The 25,295-nt window shown below is 39.4% G+C and overlaps 3 protein-coding genes across 5 annotated transcripts in view; 1 reads left to right on the top strand and 2 right to left on the bottom strand.

Annotated features, from left to right (window-relative positions):
* ctnnal1 (catenin (cadherin-associated protein), alpha-like 1) overlaps nucleotides 1–13,656 on the top strand; it is a 34,390-nt gene extending 20,734 nt beyond the window's left edge. Inside the window, exons 3-20 of one of the 2 annotated variants that reach the window (XM_088328366.1) lie at nucleotides 190–374; nucleotides 1,479–1,598; nucleotides 2,573–2,662; nucleotides 2,724–2,891; nucleotides 5,528–5,728; nucleotides 5,803–5,877; nucleotides 7,983–8,141; nucleotides 8,227–8,319; nucleotides 9,639–9,789; nucleotides 11,283–11,320; nucleotides 11,408–11,458; nucleotides 11,533–11,690; nucleotides 11,784–11,832; nucleotides 12,368–12,424; nucleotides 12,497–12,604; nucleotides 12,680–12,763; nucleotides 12,843–13,099; nucleotides 13,306–13,656. In XM_088328366.1, coding sequence (XP_088184492.1) covers nucleotides 190–374; nucleotides 1,479–1,598; nucleotides 2,573–2,662; nucleotides 2,724–2,891; nucleotides 5,528–5,728; nucleotides 5,803–5,877; nucleotides 7,983–8,141; nucleotides 8,227–8,319; nucleotides 9,639–9,789; nucleotides 11,283–11,320; nucleotides 11,408–11,458; nucleotides 11,533–11,690; nucleotides 11,784–11,832; nucleotides 12,368–12,424; nucleotides 12,497–12,604; nucleotides 12,680–12,763; nucleotides 12,843–13,028 — 1,973 coding nt within the window. In that variant the 3' untranslated portion in view covers nucleotides 13,029–13,099; nucleotides 13,306–13,656. The remainder of the gene's footprint in view (nucleotides 1–189; nucleotides 375–1,478; nucleotides 1,599–2,572; nucleotides 2,663–2,723; nucleotides 2,892–5,527; nucleotides 5,729–5,802; nucleotides 5,878–7,982; nucleotides 8,142–8,226; nucleotides 8,320–9,638; nucleotides 9,790–11,282; nucleotides 11,321–11,407; nucleotides 11,459–11,532; nucleotides 11,691–11,783; nucleotides 11,833–12,367; nucleotides 12,425–12,496; nucleotides 12,605–12,679; nucleotides 12,764–12,842; nucleotides 13,100–13,305) is intronic. The other variant, XM_088328367.1, reaches the window with a different exon arrangement.
* On the bottom strand, nucleotides 13,629–20,166 carry abitram (actin binding transcription modulator). Of its 2 annotated transcripts, none has more exons than XM_088328369.1 (6): nucleotides 19,992–20,166; nucleotides 16,935–16,986; nucleotides 16,739–16,868; nucleotides 15,344–15,420; nucleotides 15,217–15,286; nucleotides 13,629–14,678 (listed from the first exon to the last, which is right to left on the bottom strand). In XM_088328369.1, exons 1-6 carry the CDS (start codon nucleotides 20,074–20,076, stop codon nucleotides 14,544–14,546), a joined length of 549 nt encoding a protein of 182 aa, XP_088184495.1. In that variant the 5' UTR covers nucleotides 20,077–20,166; the 3' UTR covers nucleotides 13,629–14,543. The 2 variants fall into 2 exon arrangements, with proteins under 2 accessions (XP_088184495.1, XP_088184496.1); XM_088328370.1 differs by having other exon boundaries at nucleotides 20,003–20,162.
* Nucleotides 20,167–21,289: 1,123 nt separating this feature from the next.
* Nucleotides 21,290–23,036, bottom strand: tube1 (tubulin, epsilon 1). Its single transcript, XM_088328371.1, has one exon. It carries the CDS (start codon nucleotides 22,704–22,706, stop codon nucleotides 21,366–21,368), a length of 1,341 nt encoding a protein of 446 aa, XP_088184497.1. The 5' UTR covers nucleotides 22,707–23,036; the 3' UTR covers nucleotides 21,290–21,365.
* Nucleotides 23,037–25,295: the final 2,259 nt, after the last annotated feature.

A 25,295-nucleotide genomic window follows, 5' to 3' on the forward strand; every position in this document is an offset into this window, starting at 1 on the left:
TATTATTTTAATCTGACGTATCCTGGAGGTCTACTGTACTTATTAAATAGCAACGTTATTATTATTATATCTGCAGAGACTGTTTAGCCAATCAGAATGCAAAAACAATGCCTAATGCAAATAAGTCAATTTGCAAAACTGCTTTATAGCGAGGGTTCCCTGTATTCTAATGATGTAATTGTCCTGCAGGAGACGCCATTGCCCATTTAACCGACGTGTGCCCGTCCTTCCCCACCTCCTCGCCCTCGAAGACGCCATTGGGCGACCGGACGGGCATGGTGAAGGCCGCCCGTCTTCTCCTTTCGGCAGTCACCAAAGTTTTGGTGTTGGCCGACCGTGTCGTCGTTAAACAGATCGTGGCATCGCGAAACAAGGTCACTACTGGAATATAGGGGATACTAAATCATATGTTTTTTTGTAGGATAAATTATGGACAGACTTGGGAAGTAACGAAATACATGTAACGACTTCACATAATCAGAATACCCCAAAATATTATATTTTATTCCGCAGTTACAGAAAAAGACACATTTAGTAAATACAAATACTTTGTAGGATTACAATTGTATTTAAAAGTATATTCATGTAGCACACGTCAGGGAACATTGATGAAATCCGGTGTGCGTTGGTTTTAACTTTCTATGCGTTTACTCATTCGCATTAGTTTTGTTAACATCACCATGTTCGTTCGCTCCTCTCGCTCTCTGCAGTCTGATTTATTCCACTCACACACATTCACACACACTGATGCGCTCGCCTGAGTACAAAATATGAATATATTACTATAAACTTACCAACAGAAGAGTGCCATATAAGTAAAGTGCAACGAACAAGAAAACATCAACAAACGATTATGAACATTTAAATGCAATAACATGAAATGAAATGATTAATGCAAGTTAATGCCCTTTTCCACATCATCCAATTATTCACTTCTCACATTTACCTATACAGTACATAATGTGCTAATAGACATATTGTGTCCATCATCATTTTAATCACTAACACTAGACTGACAGGGAGAGATCCCAGATTTTTCGGGCAATTTAGAAAGTGAACTGCTGGTGTGTTCAAAACAATTTGGGTTCTCAATGTGAACTAATACAGAGCATATTTTGTCTGCCAGGCAAAAGAAAAAGTTTTATTTTTGCTCAAAACACTACTACGTGGTTAAAATATGAGCACATTTTTTGGTGGACTACAAACAACGACATTATCTTGGTTTCCTCTATTTTCTATTTCATGGTTACAGTGCTCATTTATATCAAACAACATATTTTATCAACATATTTTGATATTTGAGTGATCAAAAGTAATCAAGTTACATTACTTTAATATTATGGTATTCTAATTACAGTACAGTTTTAAACGGGTAACTGTAACGGATTACATTTTAGAGTAACCCTCCTAAACCCTGATTCCAGAGAACATACCTCATGTAGCGGGTGTGAACGGATATTTTTGGTACCTGTCCGCAGGTTCTGTTGACGCTGGAGCATTTGGAACGTGTAAACAGCTTCCAGGATTTTGTGCAGATCTTCAGTCAGTTTGGCAACGAGATGGTGGATTTTGCCCACCTGACAGGAGACAGACAGAATGTGAGTTCATTTTTGCTACTGTAAAGTGGGACATTGCAAAAGGAAATAGTACATTCTGGTTGGAGATGAAAGAAGACTTAATCGACTAAACTAAACCAGGTGGAAAGGAGATTGTATCATTATATCTCCTGCAGCCTATCAACAAACTAATTTTCTCTCAGAAAGCGAGATGGTGGAGTTTTCCCACCTGTCCGAAAACGGGCAGAATGTGAATTGTCCGAGCTAGCTAGTAGCTGCGTTTTTGACATTTTTTGCCTTTATAGTGTATCATGAGCCATGGCGAAAAATTTAAAAATTTGGAAATCGAAGATGCTGGCTGGAGATGAATGAACCCATTGACTCAGCTCAAATGGGTTGGAGAGAGATTTTATTATTCGTCATCGTACAGCCAGTCAACAGACTCATTTTCTCTCTGAAAGCGAGATGGTGGACTTTGCCAACCTACCGGGAACGTACAAAAAGTGAGTTGGCCGAGCTAGCTAGTGGCAGGATATTTAATATATTTTGCTACTGTAGTGCTAATTGAGGCACTGCTCAAAAGTTGGTTTGTTGCCCTCTGGATGGACAAAATATATACTCACTGGAGATGAGTGAAGACTTCATTGACTCAGTTCAAATGGGTCGAAAGGAGATTAAATATTTTTAACTCCGAGAATGGGGGAAAGCTCTCGGCTTCAAGCACCAGTGTCAGCAATGTCTTATTTTCACCTCAACCCTCACTTTTGGATTCGTAACCATCACATATGAAATCTAAACCACTTTTTAGTGTCGTTACTTTGAAGGGGCACTCTAACTTCCTGGGAAATTACCTTGTCTATTTGCTAAATTATGAGAGAGCCCACTGACTCTTTTGCCCTTCATCCAAACGTTCTTGTTCGCTTATTGGGGTTTCTTTCTATTTTTGTGACAATCCCTTTTATTTCTGGAGCCCAGCCACTTTTCCCATCTGCTTTGTCGTTTTGATCTTCTTCCAGGACCTGAAAGATGAGAAGAAGAAAGCCCGCATGGCCGCCGCTCGCGCTGTTCTAGAAAAGTGCACCATGATGCTGCTAACAGCCTCCAAGGTAAAACCGCTAAGGGTCGCAATTGTTATACGTTTCATATACTTCACATTGGCGTCCGCAGACATGCCTGCGCCACCCGGACTGCCCATCGGCCTGCACCAACAAGGACACCGTCTTCCATCGGATGCGTTGTGCCCTTGAGCAAGTCGTGGACATCGTTACCGAAGCTCGCGGCGGTGCCGATGCTGTGCTGCCTGCTGCGGTCTACAATGCAGTCAGGGACTATAAGGTGCAGGACCAATGTTCCCTCTAAGCTGCGTGTGTGCGCAATTGCGCACTACCCAGAGCTTTTCTGCGCACAAGAAAATCTTGCCAGCTCACAAAAATCAGGGTTCGAAATTACTAATTAAGAAACAAATTAAGTCAAAGTTACGGTGCAAGTAGGTAAAAATACACGGGTTGCCCTGACGCTGTGTTCTAAATGCGGTATTTTGAAGTCAATGTCAAAGTAAAACTAAGTTGAGTAAAGTCAGTAGAGTTTTTCGGGAACCGGCTTCTTCAGCTCGGCTCACTGAAAAGGACCGTCTCTTTCGGGTCCCAAAAGCTCTTCAGGTTGTTTTTGCTTCTTTAACCTCTACTTGACCAAATAATATGTAAAAATTATGCACAAAATGACAAAGGAAGGGGGGGAAATAGAGCAAAAAAAAAAACATACCAAAATGAAAAAGTAGTGAAAAGCTGAGAAGAAACAAAATGAGAGAAAAAGAGCAGGAAAATTTCAGAAAAAAAAATGAAAAAAAGAAACAAATACAGGAAAAAAGGTAATAAAGAACAAAAAAAGCAAGAAAAAGTAACAGTTAGGAAAATGAGATTTTTTTAAAAAGGAATTTTTTAAAAAAGGAGAAAAAAACAGGTAAAAATAAAGTTTGTGTTGCATTAAAATAATTTCCAATTCTATCAAGTCAATCTTGTTGCCAACATTGTACTTCCACTACAAAATGTGATCAAATACAGTTTTGTATCGTGCAACAGACTAAATAAGCCCCCCAAAATGTTAGTATTATGCGACAAAAGATACTAGGAAAAAAAAATTTAAATCTTGTGAAAGAATTGTAAAAACAAATGACTTTTGTAGGCCCTACAATCTTTGCAATTGTACATTAGTCAATTCATTCAAAAGTGAAAAATAATTTTGCATTGCCGGAAACTCAAAATAAAAAAAAATATAAATTGATGTCCAGTTTTGGACATGTTTGATATTGATTTAGTTGCCACACTTGGGATTGCTGTTGCTCACTGTTGTTTCAAGCGTTGCTCACTGACTTTGTGTGAACGCTCAGACCCGTGAAAGATTAGAGGGAACGTTGTGCAGGATCGCTACAAAATTGAAGCGAAATTGAAGACCTGTATTGGGTCAGAAAATAGGCATGTCCTCAAAGCCAAATGAAAATGTTTATTTGAATTAGTCTAGTGTTTATTTGGCTACATAACGCTTATACGAGGGTTAAGATGTTGGGCCCGAACCCTACCCGGCTCTAAATTTGGGCTAAAAAGGTCAGTCATTAAGTTGGGCCGGTCGGGCTTCTCTCTCGCCGTTCCTCAGGTCAGTTATGTAACACAAGAAGTGTCCTGAAAAATTGCTGAATGTTTCTCCACAATATTTCCACAAAATTCTTAGTGACGTTAAGTTTCGTTAAGTCAGTTACAAACACATCCAGATGTGTCCTGCAGAGTTGATTCTCTTACTCTATAAGCCCATTTCTCTTTGAATAAAATTATGACTCACAACACGTGGTAAGCTTTTTCTCCTGGCTTTGATCTCCGGCAAAACTAACAAAATGCGACAGGAACAAAATGAAACAGCTTGCCAACATCATTTTTGCCGTTCCATGTATTCCGTTACTCCCCAAGCCTGCACAAAATGTAGTAATTTTATTCATATTTAGTTTCTTTTGTTTTTTATTAGCATATTTGGTATTGGAGTAATCCAAAAGTAATTGAAAGTAATCAAGTTAAAGTAACCCTACCCAACCCTGGGCATATCATTATCATCAGCATAACCAAATTGAAACAATTTGAGTGTACAGAACTTTCAATTTGTTGTCCATGAGAGCCGGAGAGATCCGACATTTACTGTTATGGATCTAAAATTCTGACCTTCTTTGAATTAAATATTGTAGTTGAAATTAGAATTGTCACAGAAAAGTTACAAATGTTTGTAAACTATTTAATCAGTGTAATTGTTTTTATTTATTAATAGCAAAAATGAGTAGCTATGTTTATGATAGTTAAGTGAAATTATATTAACATAAATAAATAATCTCGAATTTGGAAAACCCACAAAAAAACTTATAATATAAAGTTTTTACATCAAAATGACGTTTTTGTAAAAATAAATAAAACATTTTTATGTCTTAATTTAATGCCTGAAAATGTATTAGCTACAAGCTCATTTGTATCAGAGGAACACAGAACATGTAAAAAATGAAATAAAAATACAAATGACAGTAATCCTGAACTGATCACATTTATAAACAAAAACACAAAAAGGAAATTCTGTGTATGGCATTCTAAAATAACTGTATCCTGTTTATGGTTAAAGGGACAGCGTATTATTTAGTAGCTTCTATTGTTAAAAATAATTGATGTTGTTTTAAATAATAATCAAAATAAATATATATTCATAATTTGTCAAATTTGGTAATAAAAATTAAAATAAAAAAAACATGCTTTTGGTCCACTTTGAGTCTCCGTAGTTTTATATTCTTGTGCTTTGAGCATGATTTCCGTTGCACTACACAATACAGCCACTAATGGTTAAATCATACACACTTTCCCTTTAATACATTTCATCTGAGCACCTTTCAACAATTTTTGAAGCTCTATTCTGAAACGAATGTTACTTGTTTCCTCTTTCTGGCGTAGACCAGCATTGAGTGTCTACGCTCCGACCCGTCTGATTGGCCGGCAGATACCCTTGTCCACCAGCTGGAGGTGCTATTGGAACGCACTGAGGACTTCACCGATTCGCCTTATACAGGCCACGAGCAGCGCCTGGCCATTCTAGGCTTGTGTCAAGTGGCCCGTCAGGACGCCCAGCAGCTGCTGCATGTCTGGGCACTATCTGTATGTGCATGACATTGCTATACTTTTGTGTTTTAATTTTTAATTTTGATGGAATATAATGTGTCTTTGGACAGCATTCTGAGACCAGCGAGGAGTTGGAGGTAGCTATCGCCAAATCTTGCCACAGTATTGATGACCTCAGACGTGAGGTAAGATGCTCAGTTTTGTTTATCCATCCATCCATTCTGTGCACCGCTTATCCTCATTAGGGTCGCGAGAGTGATGGAACCCAAATATTTTCAGGCAGTGGGCAGGGGACACCCTGAACCGGTTGCCAGCCAGTCGCAGGGCTCACAGAGACAGACAACTCACTCGCTCATTCATATCTGGGGACAATTTGGACTGGACAATTAACCTGACATGCATGTGTTTGGAATACCGGAGGAACCCGGAGTGCCCGGAGGAAACGCATGAAAGCATGGGGAGAACATGCAAACTCCTCACAGGAGGATTCGATCTCAGAACTGTCCCGTTTACGCGCTAACCGCTCATTCTAGTTATTTTGTTAATATATATCTATATATGAAATAATATATTACTAAATTTTGTATTTTAACCTGCAGATGTTTGATACGTAGAGACCAGAATGAGTAAACAATATTACGTCACCCATACCAAAAAGTAGTAGTAAAGAGCTTGAATAATGAACTTCAGATGTAGCGACAGATGGGCATTCTCCAGCCGGTCCCCCCAGGTTAGCACCTTCTAAGGGAGAAATGGTAATCAAATAATTTTGAAAATTCACAACACAGTGTTTTAATTTTCTATTATTTGCGGTCCACGAGCCACAAACTGCAATGACATTAGCAGCAACATATTTCAAAAACAAGAGTTAAAAAAAAATAGTTCACAATTTTTTAAAATGATTTTCAAAATCTGCCCTTGTATCCCAAAATTTCATTTTCCCTAATTAAATGCATATGAATAACACAATTCTATTACTAAAATGACCACAAGGGGACAGCCAATACTAGTGTAATTCAGATTTACTAGTATCAAATGGTAGTAAAGCAGGGGTGTCAAACTCATTTTTCGTCAAGGGCCATATACTAAAAAAAAAGAAGTCATTGAAAAGTCAAACACAATTACAACAAATACTGGGGAAGTACTTTAAAGTATCAAAATATACTAAAGTGTTGAAAAGCATGGAAAATGTACAAAAACTGGTTAAGTATGAGAAGGTACTGAAAAGTATGAAAAAAAGTATTGAGACAAGTTTAAAAAATACAGAAAAACTTGAAAGTACATTCTAAATAGTATTGAAAAGTACTGAAAGGTATAATACAGAACAAGTATTGAATAATATAAAAAAGTACTGAGAAGTAGTGGAAAAATCAATTAGTATAAAAAAACACTTAAAATACTAAAATTTTAAACATAGAAGGGTGACAATTGTATGGAAATATATGAAAAAATACTGCAAAAGTATGAAAATTTGCTAAATATTTTTTAAAAGTACAGAAAGGCTGTCAAAAAACACATGAAAAATAGTGAAAGAATTACTGGAAAGTATGAAAATATAGCAAAAGTACTGAAAATTGTGTTTTAAAAGAAATGTAAAAAAGTTAAAAATGCACTGTAAATTGGTAAAACTTTTTAAATAGTATCAAAAAGTACTAAAAAGTATGAAAATATAGAAAAGGTACTGAAGAACATGAAATGGTACTGAAAAACATGAAAAAGTTATACATTAATTAGTAATTAAAAGTACTGAAAAATGAATCAAACAAATCTAAAACTTGAAAAACATACTGAAAAGCATGACAAAGTTTTGAATAGTATAAGTACTGAAAAGTATGAAAGTACAAAAAAAGAACTGAATAGAAGTCAATAAAACAAAAGTAAAACAACTATTGAAAAGTATGAAAATAAAAAAGGGCTAAATAGTATGAAAAAGTACTGAAAAGTATGAAACTGTACTAATAAGCGCAAAAATGTAGTGGAAAGCCTTGGAATAATGTGGGAATACTTTTGCGTTACCCAGTGGACATATTTCAAGCTACAGGTCATGTTTTAAGGGACATTATGTATCTTATTTGATTGTATGACACCCCTGTATAAAAGCAATCAATGATCTACAACTGCATTAGTGTGAATTTCCCTACGGGGATGAATAAAGTATCTATCTATCTATCTGTCTGTCTGTCTGTCTCTCTCAATCATTGGTGTCTCTTTGCAGATGATATAGAATATTATATTACAACCTGGATTTAAAAGCGTGGTAATCCCTTATCCTGACTTTTTGGTCCGCTAGCTTCACAAAGTGGCTGTGGGTCGTGCCTCGGAGCTGCTGAGGGTGCACGCTGAAAACTCGCCACTGGGGGCGCTGAAGTCTGCTGGCGTGGAAGGAAACCTGGAGGCGGTGGCCCTATACTGCCGGGAGCTAACGGAACAGAAAGAGCAATTGGTTGAGGTACGAGTGTGTGGGCGTGGCGTTGATGTTGATGACGTTGTGGTGGACGTGGCCACAATGGCATTGAAGGTGCCCCCGCCCACAGAATTGCCGATTGCTGTGCCATGTGTCCGGAACGGAACCACTAGAAATCACCTGTCTGCACGCCGAGGACACCTTTCACGTGATTGGACCACAGGTGAATGGGCGGGAAAAACACACACCTCCTCGGCTAATCAGGTTTGCGCTGGGAAATTGTCCACGGCGCTAATTATCCAGCGGTAAAGCTGAAAGGGCAAAGTCAGGCAGTCGATAATGCCGTTAGCTTGCCAGGCTAATTGGCTCTTAATGACAACAGCTCTGAAAGATAACCTTGTTTCCTGTGGAACAAATTGCAAGTTTTGTTTACTCCATGCTGCTCACAATAACAATAGCGGCTAGCGACGAACCATAGCCTGCAGCCAAGTAGCTCACATAAGTGGCTTGAAAAGGAAACAGGGGGGAAAAAATGTTGAGGCGCACGAATCGCAGGATTCTGTGACGATTGCTTGCATGAGCAGCAGTGGACTGATTATTCAAGCTTTATTTAGACTGAGTAGCTAACAAGAGCAGCTAGTGGTGAGCCATAACTTGCAGCCAAGTGGCTAACATGAGTGGTTAGAGAAGGAAATGGTGGAAAAAAACATTGAAGATGCCTGAATCAGAGTTTTTATGTGTAGAATAAGCAAATTTAATTTGCATGGAGGAGCTAACAAAAACACTAGCAGTAAGCTGTAGCCTGCACCCAAGTGGCTACAATGTGTGGCTAGAGAAGAAAACAAAGAGCTAAAAAAGTGGAAAGATGTCTGAATTCCGGGACTCTGCAATGTTTGCTTGCACGACCAGTTGTGGAAGGCTAATGGTGAACCATAGCTTGTAGCCAAGTATTTTGAGTGGTTAGAGAAAGAAACAGACGGAACAATGTTGAAGATGCTTGAATCACAGGAAAAATCACGAGCAGCTGTGGATGGCCAAAGCAAGCTTTAATTGACAGGGAGCAGCTAACAAAATTGCTGAGTGGTGGGCTATAAGCTGCAGCCAAGTACCTAGAATGAGTAGCTAGAGAAGGAAACAGTGGGAAAAAGAAGTTTAAAGCCAAAAAGGAAGGCAGAAAAAAGAAAGAGGCAGAAAAGTGGAGAAAAATAGAAAGAAAGTGAGGAAGAGAGTGAGAGAAAGAATGGGAGGAAAGACAGGGATAAAGAAAAAGACAGAGAGGAGAGAATAGAAGTAGAGAAAGAAATACAAAGAAAGAAGAGAGAAAAAAGGTGACAGAGAAAGACATATAGAAGGAGAAAGAGAGAAGAGAATGAGAGAAACAAGAGAGAAAACGAGTAAGAAATAGAAAAGAGAGAATGCCTTAACCACTAGGGTCTTAAGGGCACCATTTCCTGTGGTGTGTCTTAGGCAAGTAAAGCGTGGCGGCGCCCATCCCTCTCTAGGCCAAAACTGTCGCTTTAAGATGGAGTTTTGTGATTGCAGATTATGTCGGCAGCGCAAACGTTGGCGCTGCACCCATCTAGCAAGATTGCCAAAGAGAACCTGGACGTGTTTTGCGAGGCTTGGGAGTCGCAAATGGCCGACATATCATTGCTGCTGCCAGAAATCGACGCCATCACCGAGGGCAAGACGGGTACGCCGATATCACAGTTGGATTCACATAAAAAATGTGCACGCTGCAAAAATCAGATCCAATATTGTTCTATGAGCAGACAATAAACGGCAAATGCAGGTTCATATGGGTGATTTTTAACGTATAGCTTGAATTTTAACGTGGTGTTTTCAAGGTCAGGAAAATGTTTGAATTTTGGGTGAAGTGCTTAAAAGTGCTTGAACTTGTTGCAATCTTCATGTCTTACTCTATAGATCAGGGGTGGCGAACATGCGGCTCTTGGCCAATAAGAATGCGCCTCTTTGCCTCATCATATTTTCTATATACTGTGGCTCTTTGCCTTGTTTCATGTGTAGTTTTTTTTGTGTGTATTGAGGGTGGACACTTTCCTTGAAATCAACACAAGAACAATACTTGTTGTATTAAAAGAAGAGGAGTGTGTTATGGGAAATAATAAGTTTTTAATTGTGTGTGTTTGTGTGTGTCTGTCTGTCCGGGCAGGTCAGTGCGTGGGGTGGCTCTTTGACTCTCACAGTTAAAAATTTCGGCTCTTTGTGTCAAACTTGTTCGCCACCCCTGCAATATATCATCCAATAAATAGATTTAAAAAAAGTGCGTGACAGTGACGCTTACACATAATGGGGTCATTTAAAGTGCCGCTGCCCCTTACCGGTCGCACCCAAGGGGCTCTATTTAGAAAATCGGCTCTTTTGGCTTGGCTCGCAGAGAGGAGCTTGGTCTTTCAGCTCTGAAACGGCTGCTCTGATTTTTGTGTTATTTTATTGATATATTATCAATAATAATAAAACATTATGCACCAAATGTTTTGTACTTAGTCAATTCTTAAGTTTGAGGAATCCCTGAAAACAAATGAAAATATTCACAGATCTACAAAAAAAATGGTAAATTACAACATTATTTAGCTTTTTACGCTGAACAGATTTAAAGTCAAACAACAACTCAAAATCCCTGAAAATGCAAAACGATAAATATAAATTAAATGTTTTAAAACAAAAGCAAAAGATCAGCAATTTCTAAGATTGAAAGATTAAAGGCACTCTGCTTTGGAGAAATCAATGTCATTACAATGAGACCAAATTTGGCTCATTTTTCAGCTTTTTATACATACGGTTCATATTCTTTGTCTTCTGTATTGGACTCCATTATTACGCGACATCTATAGAGCCCTTTGTAAAGAAGTGTGACGTAGCCAAGCGGTGCATTTTTTTAAGCATAATGGAAGAATTTATGTCAGTTTATGGCAGCCCATTGACACAAAAAGATCTCATGTTAGGCGAATGTGCTAAACACTGCACTACGGAAAAGGTTGAAATATTCTGCCGATGGGACATTTTTTTCATATTTAAAAAAAACAAAAAAAACAATTTAGATGTTTTAGGTAGAACATGCAGAAGATACTTTTGTTGCTCACCACTACCACTTGTGGATCAAAGTGGAACTTCACACTTTAACTGAATACAAAAACAAAACATATTTTTCTTTTCTGTTTGCAGGAGAAAAACGATCGTATTTGTCCCTTCCCAGACCCAGCGTGAGTAACCTTTCACTCCCCTTGCCACCATTACTCCGCCCACTTTATCCTCTGTCAAGTCTTTTTTATTCTTTTTCCTCCTTTCAGAAACTTTCTACTAACCTGAAAAACGCCAAACCTGTCAAGCTGGACGCTGAGGTGAGCTTGATTGTGATTCGCCCCAAAAAAGAAATCCGTTTTCCAAACTTTATTTTTTATTAATTTCTTTTTAGGAGCAGAGCGGCGTCGCCAAAGTGGCTCTGGAGCTTCGTTTGTTGTCGTCCGATGTGGACGCTGAATTGGAAAAGTGGGAGGGGCAACAAGAAATGGGCGTGGTCAGACACAGTCAAGGCGTGGCAAGCATGGCGTATAGCATGTACCTGTTCACCAGGTGAGTCAATATCTTCTTTGGGGGCAGGGTAAACTTTCTGTGTGCGGATCTTATTATTTTATTTTTTTCCCCATCTGTGCTCTCATTTCCCAGAGGGGAGGGGCTTCTCAAGACCACACTGGATTTGTTTCATCAAGCAGAGGTTTGCTTTTTTTTTTCTTCAGGAAGGAAAAATTAAATTCCCACTCACAGCTGTAAAGTTGTGTGAATTTACGGATAAAGCAAATTAAGAATGGAAAGGGATCATGTAGAATATATTGAGAATATTAGTTCGTGTCTTCTTTCACTTGCCTTCTTTTGAATAAAGTAATTGAGGTGTGTGCTCCTACTTACCTTGCCCCACCTTTTCTCTTGATCGATATCTCTCGATTGATATATCGACCTCTTCATCTCATGATTGATCGATCTTTCCCGATCTCCCTTTCACTCCCTCTAACTCCATCTATCCCTCTCTCTCGACTTATCCCCCTTTCTCTCGAACCCTCCTCTCTCTCGACTTATCCCTCTCGATTGATCAAGAGGAATAGGTCGATCACTCCATTGATCTTGATTGATCTCAATCACTCGAACCTTCTCAATATCGTGACTCTGAACATGTCTCTCTATATCTCTTGCTGGTCCTTTCTTGACATTTCACTCTTTTCTCTTTCTCAATCGCCCTTTTTGTGTTACTCCAGGTTCTGTCAAATGAAGGATTCCAGCTGTGTTCTTCTCTGCACACTTTCTGCACACAGGTATTTGTTAGCAGCCGCTGTTAAATGGCACCACAACTGCAATGAAATTGACATTTTGAATCCGTGTTCCAGGAAAAAACTGCGCTGCGGTCGGAAGTGGAGAAACTTGCGGTGTTGTGCCAGCAGCTACAGGCGGGAGCCAGGACTCCCGCCCAAGGCAAGAGCGCCACCTTTCAGAAGGTGAAAAATGTTTTTGCTTCATCCCTGGTTTAGATGCTGATTTTTCTCGTGTATTTATTATAATTATTTTTTAAGGTGGACTCATGCATTCAGACAACAAGGGACATGCTGACCCTGGTCCTCAACATTCTTTCGTTGTGCAACAAGGTCAAATTGAAGGTTGATTTAAAAAAATAAAAATAAAAATGGAATTACTATATTTCATATTTTGTCTAAATTTCTAATTTTATCCTGCCAGTCCAAGTCGGAGCGGAGCAGCCGAAGCTCCTCGCCAGACTGGCGCAGGGACACCTCCACACCTGTTGGGGGCGCCACCCCGCCCGTACAGGATATCTCGCCAAACAACAACAACAAAGAGGACAACTTTGCTGTCAAGCCTTTGGAGCAACATCTGGCTAGCCTCAACCTCCTTGAGAGCAACTAAAAAAAAAAGCTTAGAAGCTAACAGTGTGTTGTTACCACGACAGCCACGGAGTAGCGATAAAGCAGACAATAATAATAATAATAATAATAATAATAATTTCCTTGTATTGTCATTCTGTGTAACAATGTACACAGAACGAAATGTCGATTGCATCTGACCCGATGCAGCCGCAGCCAAGAGAGGGCGCCGCCGACCACTTTTTAAGTCTTAGGAATGACTCGGCCGGGGCGCGAACCCGAACCTCCCAGTCTCAAAGCGGGCGCCTTACCATCTAGGCAGGCCAGAAACTAGAATAATGCCTGCATGGAATCGTAAACAATGGTTATTTTGTCAGGTGAATAGGAAAAAGTCTACACAAAGAGGTTATTAGCTACTGCCATTAAACATAAATTACGCAATTGTATTTGTGATGTGTCTGTTTTATGACATCAATCATATTGTGCCATTGATATACAGCAAACAATGAATTGCCACATATGATGAGAACTGTGGGCGTCTACTCTGATCTGGTGCGGTGCAATGCAATTACTGGCAATGGTACATGTTTTCTTTTGTGAGCAGACCTGATGAAATCTTAGCTTTTGTTTTGGATCCATGACGTGGTGGATAAATACATTTTTTTATTGGATTGTTGTCATTTTCTATTGTGCAAAAGGAACAACAAAAAAACTGTTGATTAGCAACCTTTCAGATCCAAATACAAATGTTTTGGCGGAAAAATAACAAAATATTTTCTCACAATTTTCATACAGCCAGCAATGAAAATTCCTGTACGCTGCACAGAAAACTAATGACTGGTTTAAAAAAATACATTGGACCGAAACCTAGAACCTAAGCTGGTACGATGAAATCTAGTTTCAGTAAAATAAATGAAAATTAAAACAAAATTGACTCAAACTGTTACAGTATTTCCATGATGCTTTTCCGGTGTAAACGGTGCAATTATTTTTTTTCATTTTTAGCAAGAATTCTGTAATATGAAACAAAAACATTTATCCAGTTACCGGTACATTTTAGAAAATACATTTCATTTTTAAGCAAGAATCCTGTACAATGACAATGTTTATAAACATTTATCCGTGCACTTCCCTAATTCCTGTGTTATTTCTTGGAGCGCCTTATAGTCCGGAAGATACTGTAAATGAGGAACCATAACAATCTTTGATTTGGCATTTTTAGCAATAATCTTGTAATATAAAAACCAAAAACAGTTCATAAATAAAATTAGAAAAACAAGGACAGATTATCATTTTCATACTGTAATACAAAAAAATGGACTTTCCCAAATAAATAAAATTGAAACAATGTAAAAGGGAACGCTGGTGTAAAAGGTCTAGAATGATCTCCAATCTTTTCTTTCCTATTTCTAGAAATCCCTCAAAATTGGACTTCTATTAGAAGGCGTGATGGTCCACCATACAAGCATGAGATCATCCTGTGCAACAAAGGAGCACATTATTCCCACGCATGGCGCAGTCAATCCTGAGTTTCCTTTCTCCTGAATAAGAATTATCGTTACGAAGTCATCTTTTCTACATCTCGTTTTGCGATTAGCTTCTCAAAGTCGTCTCTGCTCAGAAGATTCTCCGTGATGCTTTTGCATTCCTCGAATTTGGGCAGGATGACGGCAATGTAACCATCTGTGGATGGCTGTGTGCAAAAAGAAAAAGAAAAAAAAGAAAAAGATTATCGTTTTAAATCAGGGGTCTGCTTCTTTCATTCTTTTCCTTTTGTTTGTTATATTCTCAATTTCCGTCTTTTCTTCCCTTTTCCCTCATTATTTCTAAATATTTTTTCCTGTTTTTCATCTTTCCTTTTTCTTTTATTCTCTTTTTCCCGTTTTTTCCCACTTTTTCTTGCTTCTTTTCTTTTTTCCTCTGCCTTTTTATTCTTTGTTTTTTTTTTCCCGCCCGTGTTTTCTCTCAAACGCTGGGCAAAAAAATAGGTAACAAATATTATGTCTTTTGGTCACTTTGAGACTTCATAGTTTTTAATCTTACTAGTGATTTTTAGCACTCGTTTTGGGGTTACACAACAGAATACAGTGACATATAGGGGTCAAATAATACACACACTGTGCCCTTTAACTTTAATTTTGGGGCTGGTGCCTCAAACTATCATCCTGAGGGCAGCAAGTTTGAATCCCCTGCTTTAAATTATTATGAAAACATTCCGAAATTGGACTTACTTTCTCCTGTAAAAGTGCAGGTCTTTCGAGAATATTCTCGTTGACCTCCAAAAGACGTCCCCTGATACAGCTAGAAAAAAAGTAAATTATACTTTATCCTTATTCACAAGAAGATGGTAGGACTAACCTGTAGATGGTGAATTCGCTTTCATCCATGCACGTTACCCGGCACAGTGGCGCAAATTCAGTCAGGAACTGACCTCCCTGGAGGACACAAGATTTGTTGAAAGACTGGCTAAAATAAAATCAGAGCAGTAAAAGATTTTAAACAGATAGAATTTTCGGATTTTGAATTTTTTTTCTGAGTGGCGTTTATGAGCGTTCTTTTAAAATGGAAAGTGGTTCTTAAAACTAAATAAATCACACAAGAGTTGTGTTACTGCAAGTGCCCAGCAGACAGCACTTATGCTTATAAACCAAGGAACGACCACCTTTTTTAATACGAAACGAGAATTGCTTGATTCATTTTCTCTCCAATTCAGGTATTTTCAAAGATAATACAGGTATCATAATTTTCTATAAACTGGGGTAGTAAACCACCGAAGATTCGTAATATTTGGTCGCACTGTAATATAAAGTACAACCCCGGCCGGGATAGATCATGAATCGATATTGAGGTAAGGATCTTTAAGTGGAAAAAAAAAAAAACATAAAATGAGAATAGAAGCCTATGCTAATTAGCTAATGCCTTCAGAATCCCCAGATAAAAACATTGAGGTAACAGCAAAATCCATAATAAGTAATTCCTATGTAATATACGTGTATATAAGATATGGTATAAAAGAAAAAATGAAATTGTATTTCACTTAGGTGACGTGACTTGAGCTGGTACAGTGGAGTAGCGGGTGGATGGATTCAAAATGAAACTAATTTTAAACCAAAAATAGGAAGATTTTTTTTTTTATTTATCAAATTTAAGTGCCTTCTTATTTCTAATGACAGTCCCATTCGTGAATTGGCTACGGCCATATTTCTTAGCAAGGGTATCGATGCACATGCCCCCTTTTCATTTCTTGAACATCATAAGCTTTGTTTCCATGGTTATCATGTTTTTGCTTCCCTTTTAGCATCACTCCAGGTCTTGGGACCCGTAGTCAATAAATACAGTACAAAAAAACACACAGTTTGTGATCACACTAACTCGCAACAAGATTCTCAACTGAATGAAGATAAAGGCATTGTTGGAAGTGGATCAGCCAATAGTCCCTCTGCCTTTTCTGCAAACCAAAAGCAGACCATCATTTCATATGACGTCACCTAATAGCAGACGGGCATCTTAGAGAAGTGACTAAGTTTTAAATTGAGTAAGTTTTAGTCACGTGAAGTAATTTCGTTTTACAGTAGTATAATGGGGAAAATGCAATAAAGAGGGCCCCAAAAACATTGTATTTTACACTATAAAACGTCAAGGCGGCATACATGACGTTTGTGCAATACAATCATCTGTTGAGGGGGTAACGCACCAGAATGATGGTGCCAACCTCCATTAAATTTTAAGTAGTAGAAACTGAAGCACAATCACCCGTTTAAACTTTCCAGACACTTTGTTGTGCAGGCGGCTACAGCCGTTGCTGATCTGATAATCAATCTTGGCGATACATCGATCTTTCTGCAGCAACGGGTGACTTTCTGCCAAGGTGATGACGCAGATTCTAAGGAAAAACATTTTTCTCAAAAGGAAACAATGAATATTCACAAAAAGAATAATCATCAATTACCTGTTTGAATGCTGAAGGATGCAATGGTCTTCACATGGCTTTCCTTTCATGTCTGTTACAAAAACTGTGTTACTAAATAGATGCAATAAATTCAATCATGACTGCTTAAATTCAATTAAGCCTTCATTGAGGTTTCATGGGCATTGACAACTTTGATCTAGAAAGCTTATGTAATTATAGACCTGTGTCAAACCTACCGTTTCTTTCTAAAGTACTTGAAAAAGTAGTGGCACAGCAGCTGAATAATTTCATATCCGAGAACAATCTTTTTGAATCAATGCAATCAGGATTCAGGGCTAACCACTCTACTGAGACAGCTCTGATTAGACAGATAGATACTTTATTCATCCCCGCAGGGAAATTCACATTTCCAGCAGCATCCCTTCGCTGAGACCAATACAACAATAAAGCAAAAGGAATACAATATACAAATACCCACTGTAGCGTGTTGTATAGAGTATTTAAATAGTGCTACATAAAATACACACTGCAATAAAAGTATGGTAATATGCAATGTAGGGGGTGTGGTTTAATGTGGGCCTTTACTCTGCCGGCTGGAGTTAAAGAGCCTCATGGCATGAGGAAGAAAAGATCTCTTCAGTCTGTCCGTGGTACAAGACAGTGACAGCAGTCTGTCGCTGAAGCTGCTCTTCTGTCTGGATATAATGCTGTGTAGTGGATGTGATGAATTGTCCATGATTGACCGCAGCTTTTTCAGTGCCCGTCTCTCAAGTACTGTTGTCAGGCTTTCCAGCTCTGTGCCCACATCAGAGCTTGCTTTCCTCGCCAGTTTATTGAGACGAGAGGAATCCTTCTTCATGACGCTGCCTTCCCAACACGCTGTCGCATAGAAGAGGGCGCTTGCCACAACTGTCTCATAGAATATTTTCAGGAGCTTTTTGCAGATGTTGAAGGAGGCCAGCCTTCTGAGGAAGTAAAGTCGGCTTTGACCTTTCCTACATAGAGCTTCTGTGCTGGCAGTCCAGTCCAGTTTGTTGTCCAGCTGCACACCCAGGTATTTGTAGGTCTGGACAAATTCTACACCGTTGATGGATTAAGGTAACCAATGATCTCCTTCTGGCAATGGACTCTGGCGCTTCATCACTTTTGCTGCTGCTGGACCTTAGTGCTGCTTTTGACACAGTGGACCATAATATCCTACTAGAATGGCTGGAAAAATTGAGTGGTGTCTCAGGAGCCGTCCTCTCATGGTTCAGATCCTAACTCTCAGATAGGACGCACTGTGTTAAATATGGCGAAATGACATCTGAGCGTGTTAGTGTTACCTGTGGTGTTCCGCAGGGTTCAGTGCTTGGCCCCCTTCTTTTCAGCATTTACAAGCTTCCATTAGGTGATATTATTCGCAAGTATAATATCATTGTTTGTTTGTTTGTACATGATTCAAATTGAATCTTTTCTTCCGGCGCCGTCACGAATGGCAGCCACTCCAGCAGCTCCCGTGTTATTTTCGATTGTTCTCAGCTCAGGGATGCTGCTGGAAATGTGAATTTCCCTTCGGGGATGAACAAAGTATCTATCTATCTATCTATCTATCTATCAATTTCCACTGCTACGCAGATGACACTCAACTGTATCTTCCGTTGGAGGAATCTGCCACACTAAATTGTGGAAATTTGGAGGCCTGCCTCACTGAGATAAAAGAGTGGATGTCACTCAATTTCTTGCGTCTTAACTCTGAAAAGACCGAAATGTTAGTTATTGGTCCATCTAAATGCCATGACTTACTCTCAAAAACTGTTGTGAACATTGACAAATGTCACATCACACAGAGTGACTCAGTTAAAAATTTAGGTGTCATATTTGACCACGATCTGTCCTTTCAAACACATGTGAAGAAAATTACTAGAACCGCTTTCTTCCGTCTTCGCAACATTGCTAAAACTCGTCCTATACTGTCTCAGTCGGATGCGGAGACTATAATTCACGCGTTTGTTACCTCCCGTCTCGATTACTGTAATGCACTACTCTCCGGTCTCCCGAAGTCCAGAATCGAGAGTCTTCAGCTGGTACAAAATGCTGCAGCGAGGCTATTAACTAGGACAAAAAAGTCCGATCACATCACGACGATTTTGGCTAACCTGCATTGGCTCCCTGTTAGCCTAAGATGTGATTTCAAGGTTCTCTTAGGATTATACAAAATCATACATGGACTTGCTCCCTCATATCTTTCAGATCTGATTTCCCCCTATGTTCCGGTCCGAAGCCTTCGTTCTGAGAGCGCCGGTCTTCTGGTGATCCCAAGAGCAAAGAAGTGTTCCGCTGGTTCGAGAGCGTTCTCCGTCCGGGCACTGGTGCCGTGGAATGCTCTTCCCCCCTAAGACCCGTTCTGCAACCTCAGTGGAAATGTTTAAATCTAAGCTTAAAACACACTTCGACTCTAGCATGTGAATAACCTATACTTTTCTTGGACAATATCTCTGTATTATTTGTGATTGCAACAACCTTTGCTGTCTGGTAATCCTGAAAGGGGGATGCCACATGTGCGGTCCCTTCTCAAGATTTCTTCATTTTCCTCATGTTGAGGTTTTTAAGTATTTCCTTGCCCTCATGTTGGTTCCAGATCAGGGGATGGTGTAATAATAGTCTGAAAAAAATAGTCTGTGTAATAACCTGTGATGCCCTTTGAGACTCTTTGTGATTAAGGGCTATACAAACAAAAATGACTTGACTTGACAACCAGGTTTTTGTTTTGGTGATTATTGTTTTTTCTGATAAGCTACCCGCAAATCGTGGAGCTTAATTAGGTGATTACTCCAATTACTAAATCCACCAGACATAAAAGTCTAATTATGGCTTTGGGTTGAATATTTTTCTCCTTTCCCCAAATTAGCGGTTTTCAACACGTTAACATGTAAAACAAATTTGAGCTCTAGTAGTTAGTAGCACTTTAACTCCAATTATGACGGCGGAGGTAATTTTAAAGCAGTTTTTGGTCATTTATTGTTTGTAACGTGGGTGTTTTTTCGGATGAGGTTTAATTTAAGAGGCCGGCTAGCTAACAAACTAACACGAGGACCGTGGAATTATTGTATTTACCGGCTCTGTACCATCTTGTGAAGTATCGTTCGATGACCGAAGGCGCAGCAGCTTTGCCGTCCTTTTGCTCCTCGTCGTTGTCCATAAAATGAATACAAAATAAAAATGCCACAGCTACTTTAGTTGAATGTGAAACTGCTTGTTTCTTATCGGAAGGTAGAATGTGTAACTCAAGCCGGTGGTCCGTTCCTGAAAACGCAAGTATATTATTATTTCTATTTATAAGTTCCGTACTTGTAGTCTATTTAATTAAAAAACTAAGGAATATTAATGATTGGGGAAATTGACAGATATATTTCACAATTTTATAATCATCAGGATTACTAATTTGATCTATCTCTAACTGGGATTAGCGTTTGATGGAGAAAAAAAGGCCATAATGGTGAATGACGTATTTTTATTTTTTTTTTGTTTCTTTTGTGAACAGCACGGCGGGGCAGTGGTTAGCGCATGTGCAGGAGAGTTCTGAGGTTATGGGTTCAAATTCAGCTACCAGCCTTCCTGTGTGGAGTTTGCATGTTCTCCCCGTGCTTGCGTGGGTTTCCTCCGGGCACTCCGTTTTCCTCCCACATTCCAAAAACATGCATTATCAGGTTAATTGGGCGGTCCTAATTGTCCCTAGGTGAGAATGAGCGAGTGAGTTGTCTGTCCCTGTGTGCCCTGCGACTGGCTGGCAACCAGTTCAGGGTGTACCCTGCCCACTGCCCGAAAATAGCTGGGATGGGCTCCAGCACCCCCGCGACCCTACTGAGGATAAGCAGTGCAGATAATGGATGGATGGGTTTCTTTTGTGGTCATTTTTCGGTGAATTTTATTCTCCTTTTTATTTTGGAATATTGCATTGTTTTTTGGTATTTTTTAGTCATTTTTCAGTTTTAGGTCATATTTTTTGTTTGTTTTAACGTTGTTTGTTGGTTCTTTTTCATTGGTTTTTAAAGTCGCTTTTTTGATCTTTTGTTTGGTCGTTTTGGGTTCATTTCATGCTTGTGTTTCGGTCGCTAACAATAAAATTAGATGTAGTATTATCAAGCCAACAACAAGTCAAGCCATCCAGTAATTCTTTTACTTGCTGGTGGATATTTTTCATATATATTGATGCTTTTATTCAAATGGAGCAGCTCAGATTTCATTTAGAAGTTAAGGTACGACAATGAAAGTTTTTTTATGCTACAGTTTATTTGTTGCTATCTTGCTCTGCCAATTAACTCGTGAATAATATGTAGGTTAATTTATTTGTAAATCTGTGACTGTGCCTCAACCAGACATACAATTCACCGCACGTAACTTGTTATCAATGACAATAAAGTGTACTCTAATTATATTTTATTTTTGAACAATCACACACACACACACCGTGTTGTAGAAGTCAGCACTTTATTGGGCAATTTTTAATCTGGCGGGGGTTAAAAACGTTTCGGCTTCAGCCTCCAGATGCCGATACTCCTCAATCAAAGAGTCGAGGGACGTTATGGCTTCAGAGAAAAAACTATCTTCCATCCCATCCACTTGCAGGTAATGATGCAAGTGTGCCTTCTTTTTGTAAAGTTTGTTAAAGCGTGCTTTCATCTCTACCAATGCCGGTTTAATGGCGGTGGTGTTGGCCAAGGCTAAAAGGGATTGCGTGTGCCCGAGTGGCGGGACCGAACAAACGCTGGTCTTCCAGCCTTCCGGGTTCCATGATACAAAGGGCACCCTCAACCTTTCAATGTTCCTGCGAAGGTCCGAAATGTGAACTTTCCCCCTAAGCATTAGCGCACAACCCAGGTAGAGATTTTGCCTTGGGTCGGCTTTGATCAACTGGTGAGTTCTGCTAAAAACGTCACTGAAAAGGGAATCCAGTCGTCTGCTGGGCTCGCTGATCCAAACCGGCACCTGTACGGGACTGAGACTCGGAACCAAGTAGTGCAATCGAGGGAAGGGAACTAAGTTCATGGCAATTTCGTTCAGATCCATATTAAGGGAGCCCTCAAAACGGGCGGAACTGGTGAGATTGAGCAACATGTTCGCTACAATGTCGTTCATGGCGTCGAAAGGTTTCTCCGAGACAATGCAACCACCATTGCCTTTTTTTTTTATTGAGACCCTTCTCTTCAAAATCTCCACAAGGGACTGGTTCTCCACCATCAGAGCACAATCTGCATTCTCTGTAAGCTCTCTCATGGCTAGCACACTGTTGTAAGGCGAAACTATGACGTCATCATCTCCCGACGGGCACACAGGTACCACAATGCGACACACCTCCGGAAATTCTTCCTTGAGAAGACACAGAACTTTGGTCCCGAGCCCCGAGCCGGTGCCTCCTCCCATGGAATGAATGAGAAAAAAAGATTGGAGACAGGAGCATTGTTCTGCAGATTTTCTCACTTGCTCCAAGATCCGATCACTGTAGGCCGAACCGTAAAGGAAGTGTCCCACGGCCCAGTTGTTGCCGGCACCGGACACTCCAGTGAGCACCCGGGCGCTGTCGAACACCTCCCGCAAAGGACCTTTAAGGAGCTCGCCGATCACACCTTCCTCCATATCCAACAGAACCGCTCGAGCTTTCAGCTGGCGGATTCGGTCGCCGTCCGCAGGATTGTGAAAAAAGGTTCCGATGCTGTCGTCGTATTTACCCTTTTTGTTGTAATGGGCTTGCTCTCGCAAGGCCAGGTCCCAAAAACGACAACCTATTTGGTTCCCACACTGGCCCACCTGAACTATGACGGACTGGGTCATCTTAAACGGTGGCTGTCATTGTGCAAGAATTTAAACCACTTCAGCAAAGATTCGGTTTGTACTTTGTTTACTACCGTCTTTATTTTCCGTACGCAACTGGCTTCTTGAATTCAGCAGCGTTTATTAGGCAACAGGAAACGATTATGTTTTAGTCTAATTGTTATTTTTCCAGGTAATTTTACTATAAAACCACTAAAATAAAGATGTACGACTTTTTCGAGTTATTCTATTTGATAGCTTAATCCAACTTAAACTACAAGCGACTGCTACATGTTAATTTATGTCCGTCATTTTCTGTGTTCAATGTTTACTTCTGACTTCTTCGCTGGACAAAACTGTACACCTGTGACAACTCGGAAAAGCCAGCGCTTTATGTGGCCATTAAGTGTAATTGCGTGTTTGTGAGTTGCGCTTGTCTATTTTTCCCATTCAATTTTAATATTTAATCAGCAACATAAAAACTGTATTATTTTGCTGAGTCAAAATTGTTGGATATATTTATCTAACTTCGGCTATGTTGAATTATTTTGCTCATTTTTAGTGTGTATATTTTTTTCACCCCCACCCCCTTTTTGGGGATTTCCTTTCTCTTTTTTTCCATTTAATTTCAGTGTGTGTTTTTTATATTTTGTTATTTATTCATCTTATTCATGTTCTTTGTTCCTCCCTTTTTACTTATAATTATTTATTCATTTTATTTTTATCTTTTCCATTCATCTTCCTTTTTAAGTATTTAATGTGTTTTTCAGTTTTTCGTCCTTTATTTATTTTTTGTGTGTTTTTTACAAATATTTTTGGTACTATTTCTGACCTTTTTTATTTTTGTTGAGTTATTCTCATGTTTTATTTTCCCTCCCTTTTCTATATTTACTTTTTTAAGTCTAATTGCAACACGATCACAACAGTCATTTAATATGAAACCAAGAACAAGTTTGTGTTGCTTGATACAAAAAAAATCAAAATAAATTTACAGGGCATAGATCCAGTCTTCATGGCAATTGTTCTTAATATAATCTCATCTCATTAGCTGCACCGCTCATCCTCAGTAGGGTCGCGGGGTGCTGGAGCCCATCCCAGCAATCATCGGGCAGTGGGCAGGGGACACCCTGAACTGGTTGCCTGCCAATCACAGGGCACACAGGGACAGACAACTCGCTCGCTCATTCACACCTATGGACAATTTGGACCGGCCAATCCACCTGAAATGCATGTCTTTGGAATGTGGGTGTAAACCGGAGTGCCCGGAGGAAACCCACGGAATCACGGGGAGAACATACAAACTCTGCACAGGAAGTCCAGTAGCTGGATTTGAACCCACACAGGAGGTTCCCGGGGCCTTAGAACTGTGCCGCACACGCGCTAACCACTGCGCCGCCGTGCTGCCCTCTTAATATAATGTTTCGCTTAATTTAAAAATGTACTAGAGAAGCTGTGATTGGTTGATTTCAAGCTGGAATCAACCAACTCACTAAAAAAACATTACTTTACTCTCTTTTTTGACCCATAATTTTTGCACAAGACAGTAAGTGACTAGGCACATTTTTGACTCCCTTTTTTGTGGTCAAAATTCATGACACGGCCATCGGGGTCACACTAATAACGCTCACCATGTGACTCCTGTTGTCTTGGGAACCAGAAGGAGTGGGGGCGTCGACAGATTATGCCAGCGACCCAGATTGAGAACCGTCGAGAAGAGTCAAGTCATGTTTATTTGCGACGCCCTTAATCACAAGGAGTCTCAAAGGGCTGCACAGACCACAGATTATTGCAAACGACAGACCATTTTTACACCATCCTCTGATCGAAACCCTACGAAAAGGAACCGTCATGGTATTTCTTTACATTTTTCTGTGTCAGACAATCAAATATAGAGGCTTTAAAATCAATTAAAACAAATACTCTGTATTTATTTGATACATATTACATGTAATAATGTTAATACACATTAATAAAGCACAACAAATGTTATAAATTCCTATTTAAATTTTGTTGAAAATGTACTGATTGCTTGGGAAAAGTAGAAAACATTTATCTTTCGAAAAGAATCCCTTTCGGAGTTAACAATCTGTTTGTTGACATGTTTTGCTGGGATTAACTTCAGTGTCAGATGCTGCAAACTCTCTCCAAGTGCTTTAAGCCAGCTCTGCAATGCATTGTGGGAAAGAACTTCCATGTCACCAGAACCCTTTAATAAAAGGCTGTACTTTTTGTATTTCTGTAGTTGTTTTTTTTTTTTTTTTTGTGGTAGTATTTCTGCAGAACTAGCTCCGTGTTATATTTTTACTGTCGTAGTATTTTTGTAGTATTTTGTAGTACTGTATTACCGTAGATGTTTTTCTGTAGTAGTATTTTAGTGGTATGTCTGTTGTATTACTGTATCCGTATACCTTTAGTAGTGTTTATGTAGGATGTATTTGTGAATATAGTGTATGAAGTAATAGGTCCCTGTTTAAACACAGATTTATTTAATCTAATTTTGTTGTGATTTTGGGCAGCTTGACAGCTGGGTGGTTAGCGTGCAGCCCCACGGTGCGGAGAGCCAGGATTCAATTCAAGCGACCAGAGCACCCTGCCTCCCGTGTGTTGCTT

The sequence above is a fragment of the Urocampus carinirostris genome, chromosome 2, assembly GCF_059441175.1.
Source record: "Urocampus carinirostris isolate Australia breed hairy pipefish chromosome 2, RoL_Ucar_1.0, whole genome shotgun sequence".
Taxonomy (NCBI): domain Eukaryota; kingdom Metazoa; phylum Chordata; class Actinopteri; order Syngnathiformes; family Syngnathidae; genus Urocampus; species Urocampus carinirostris.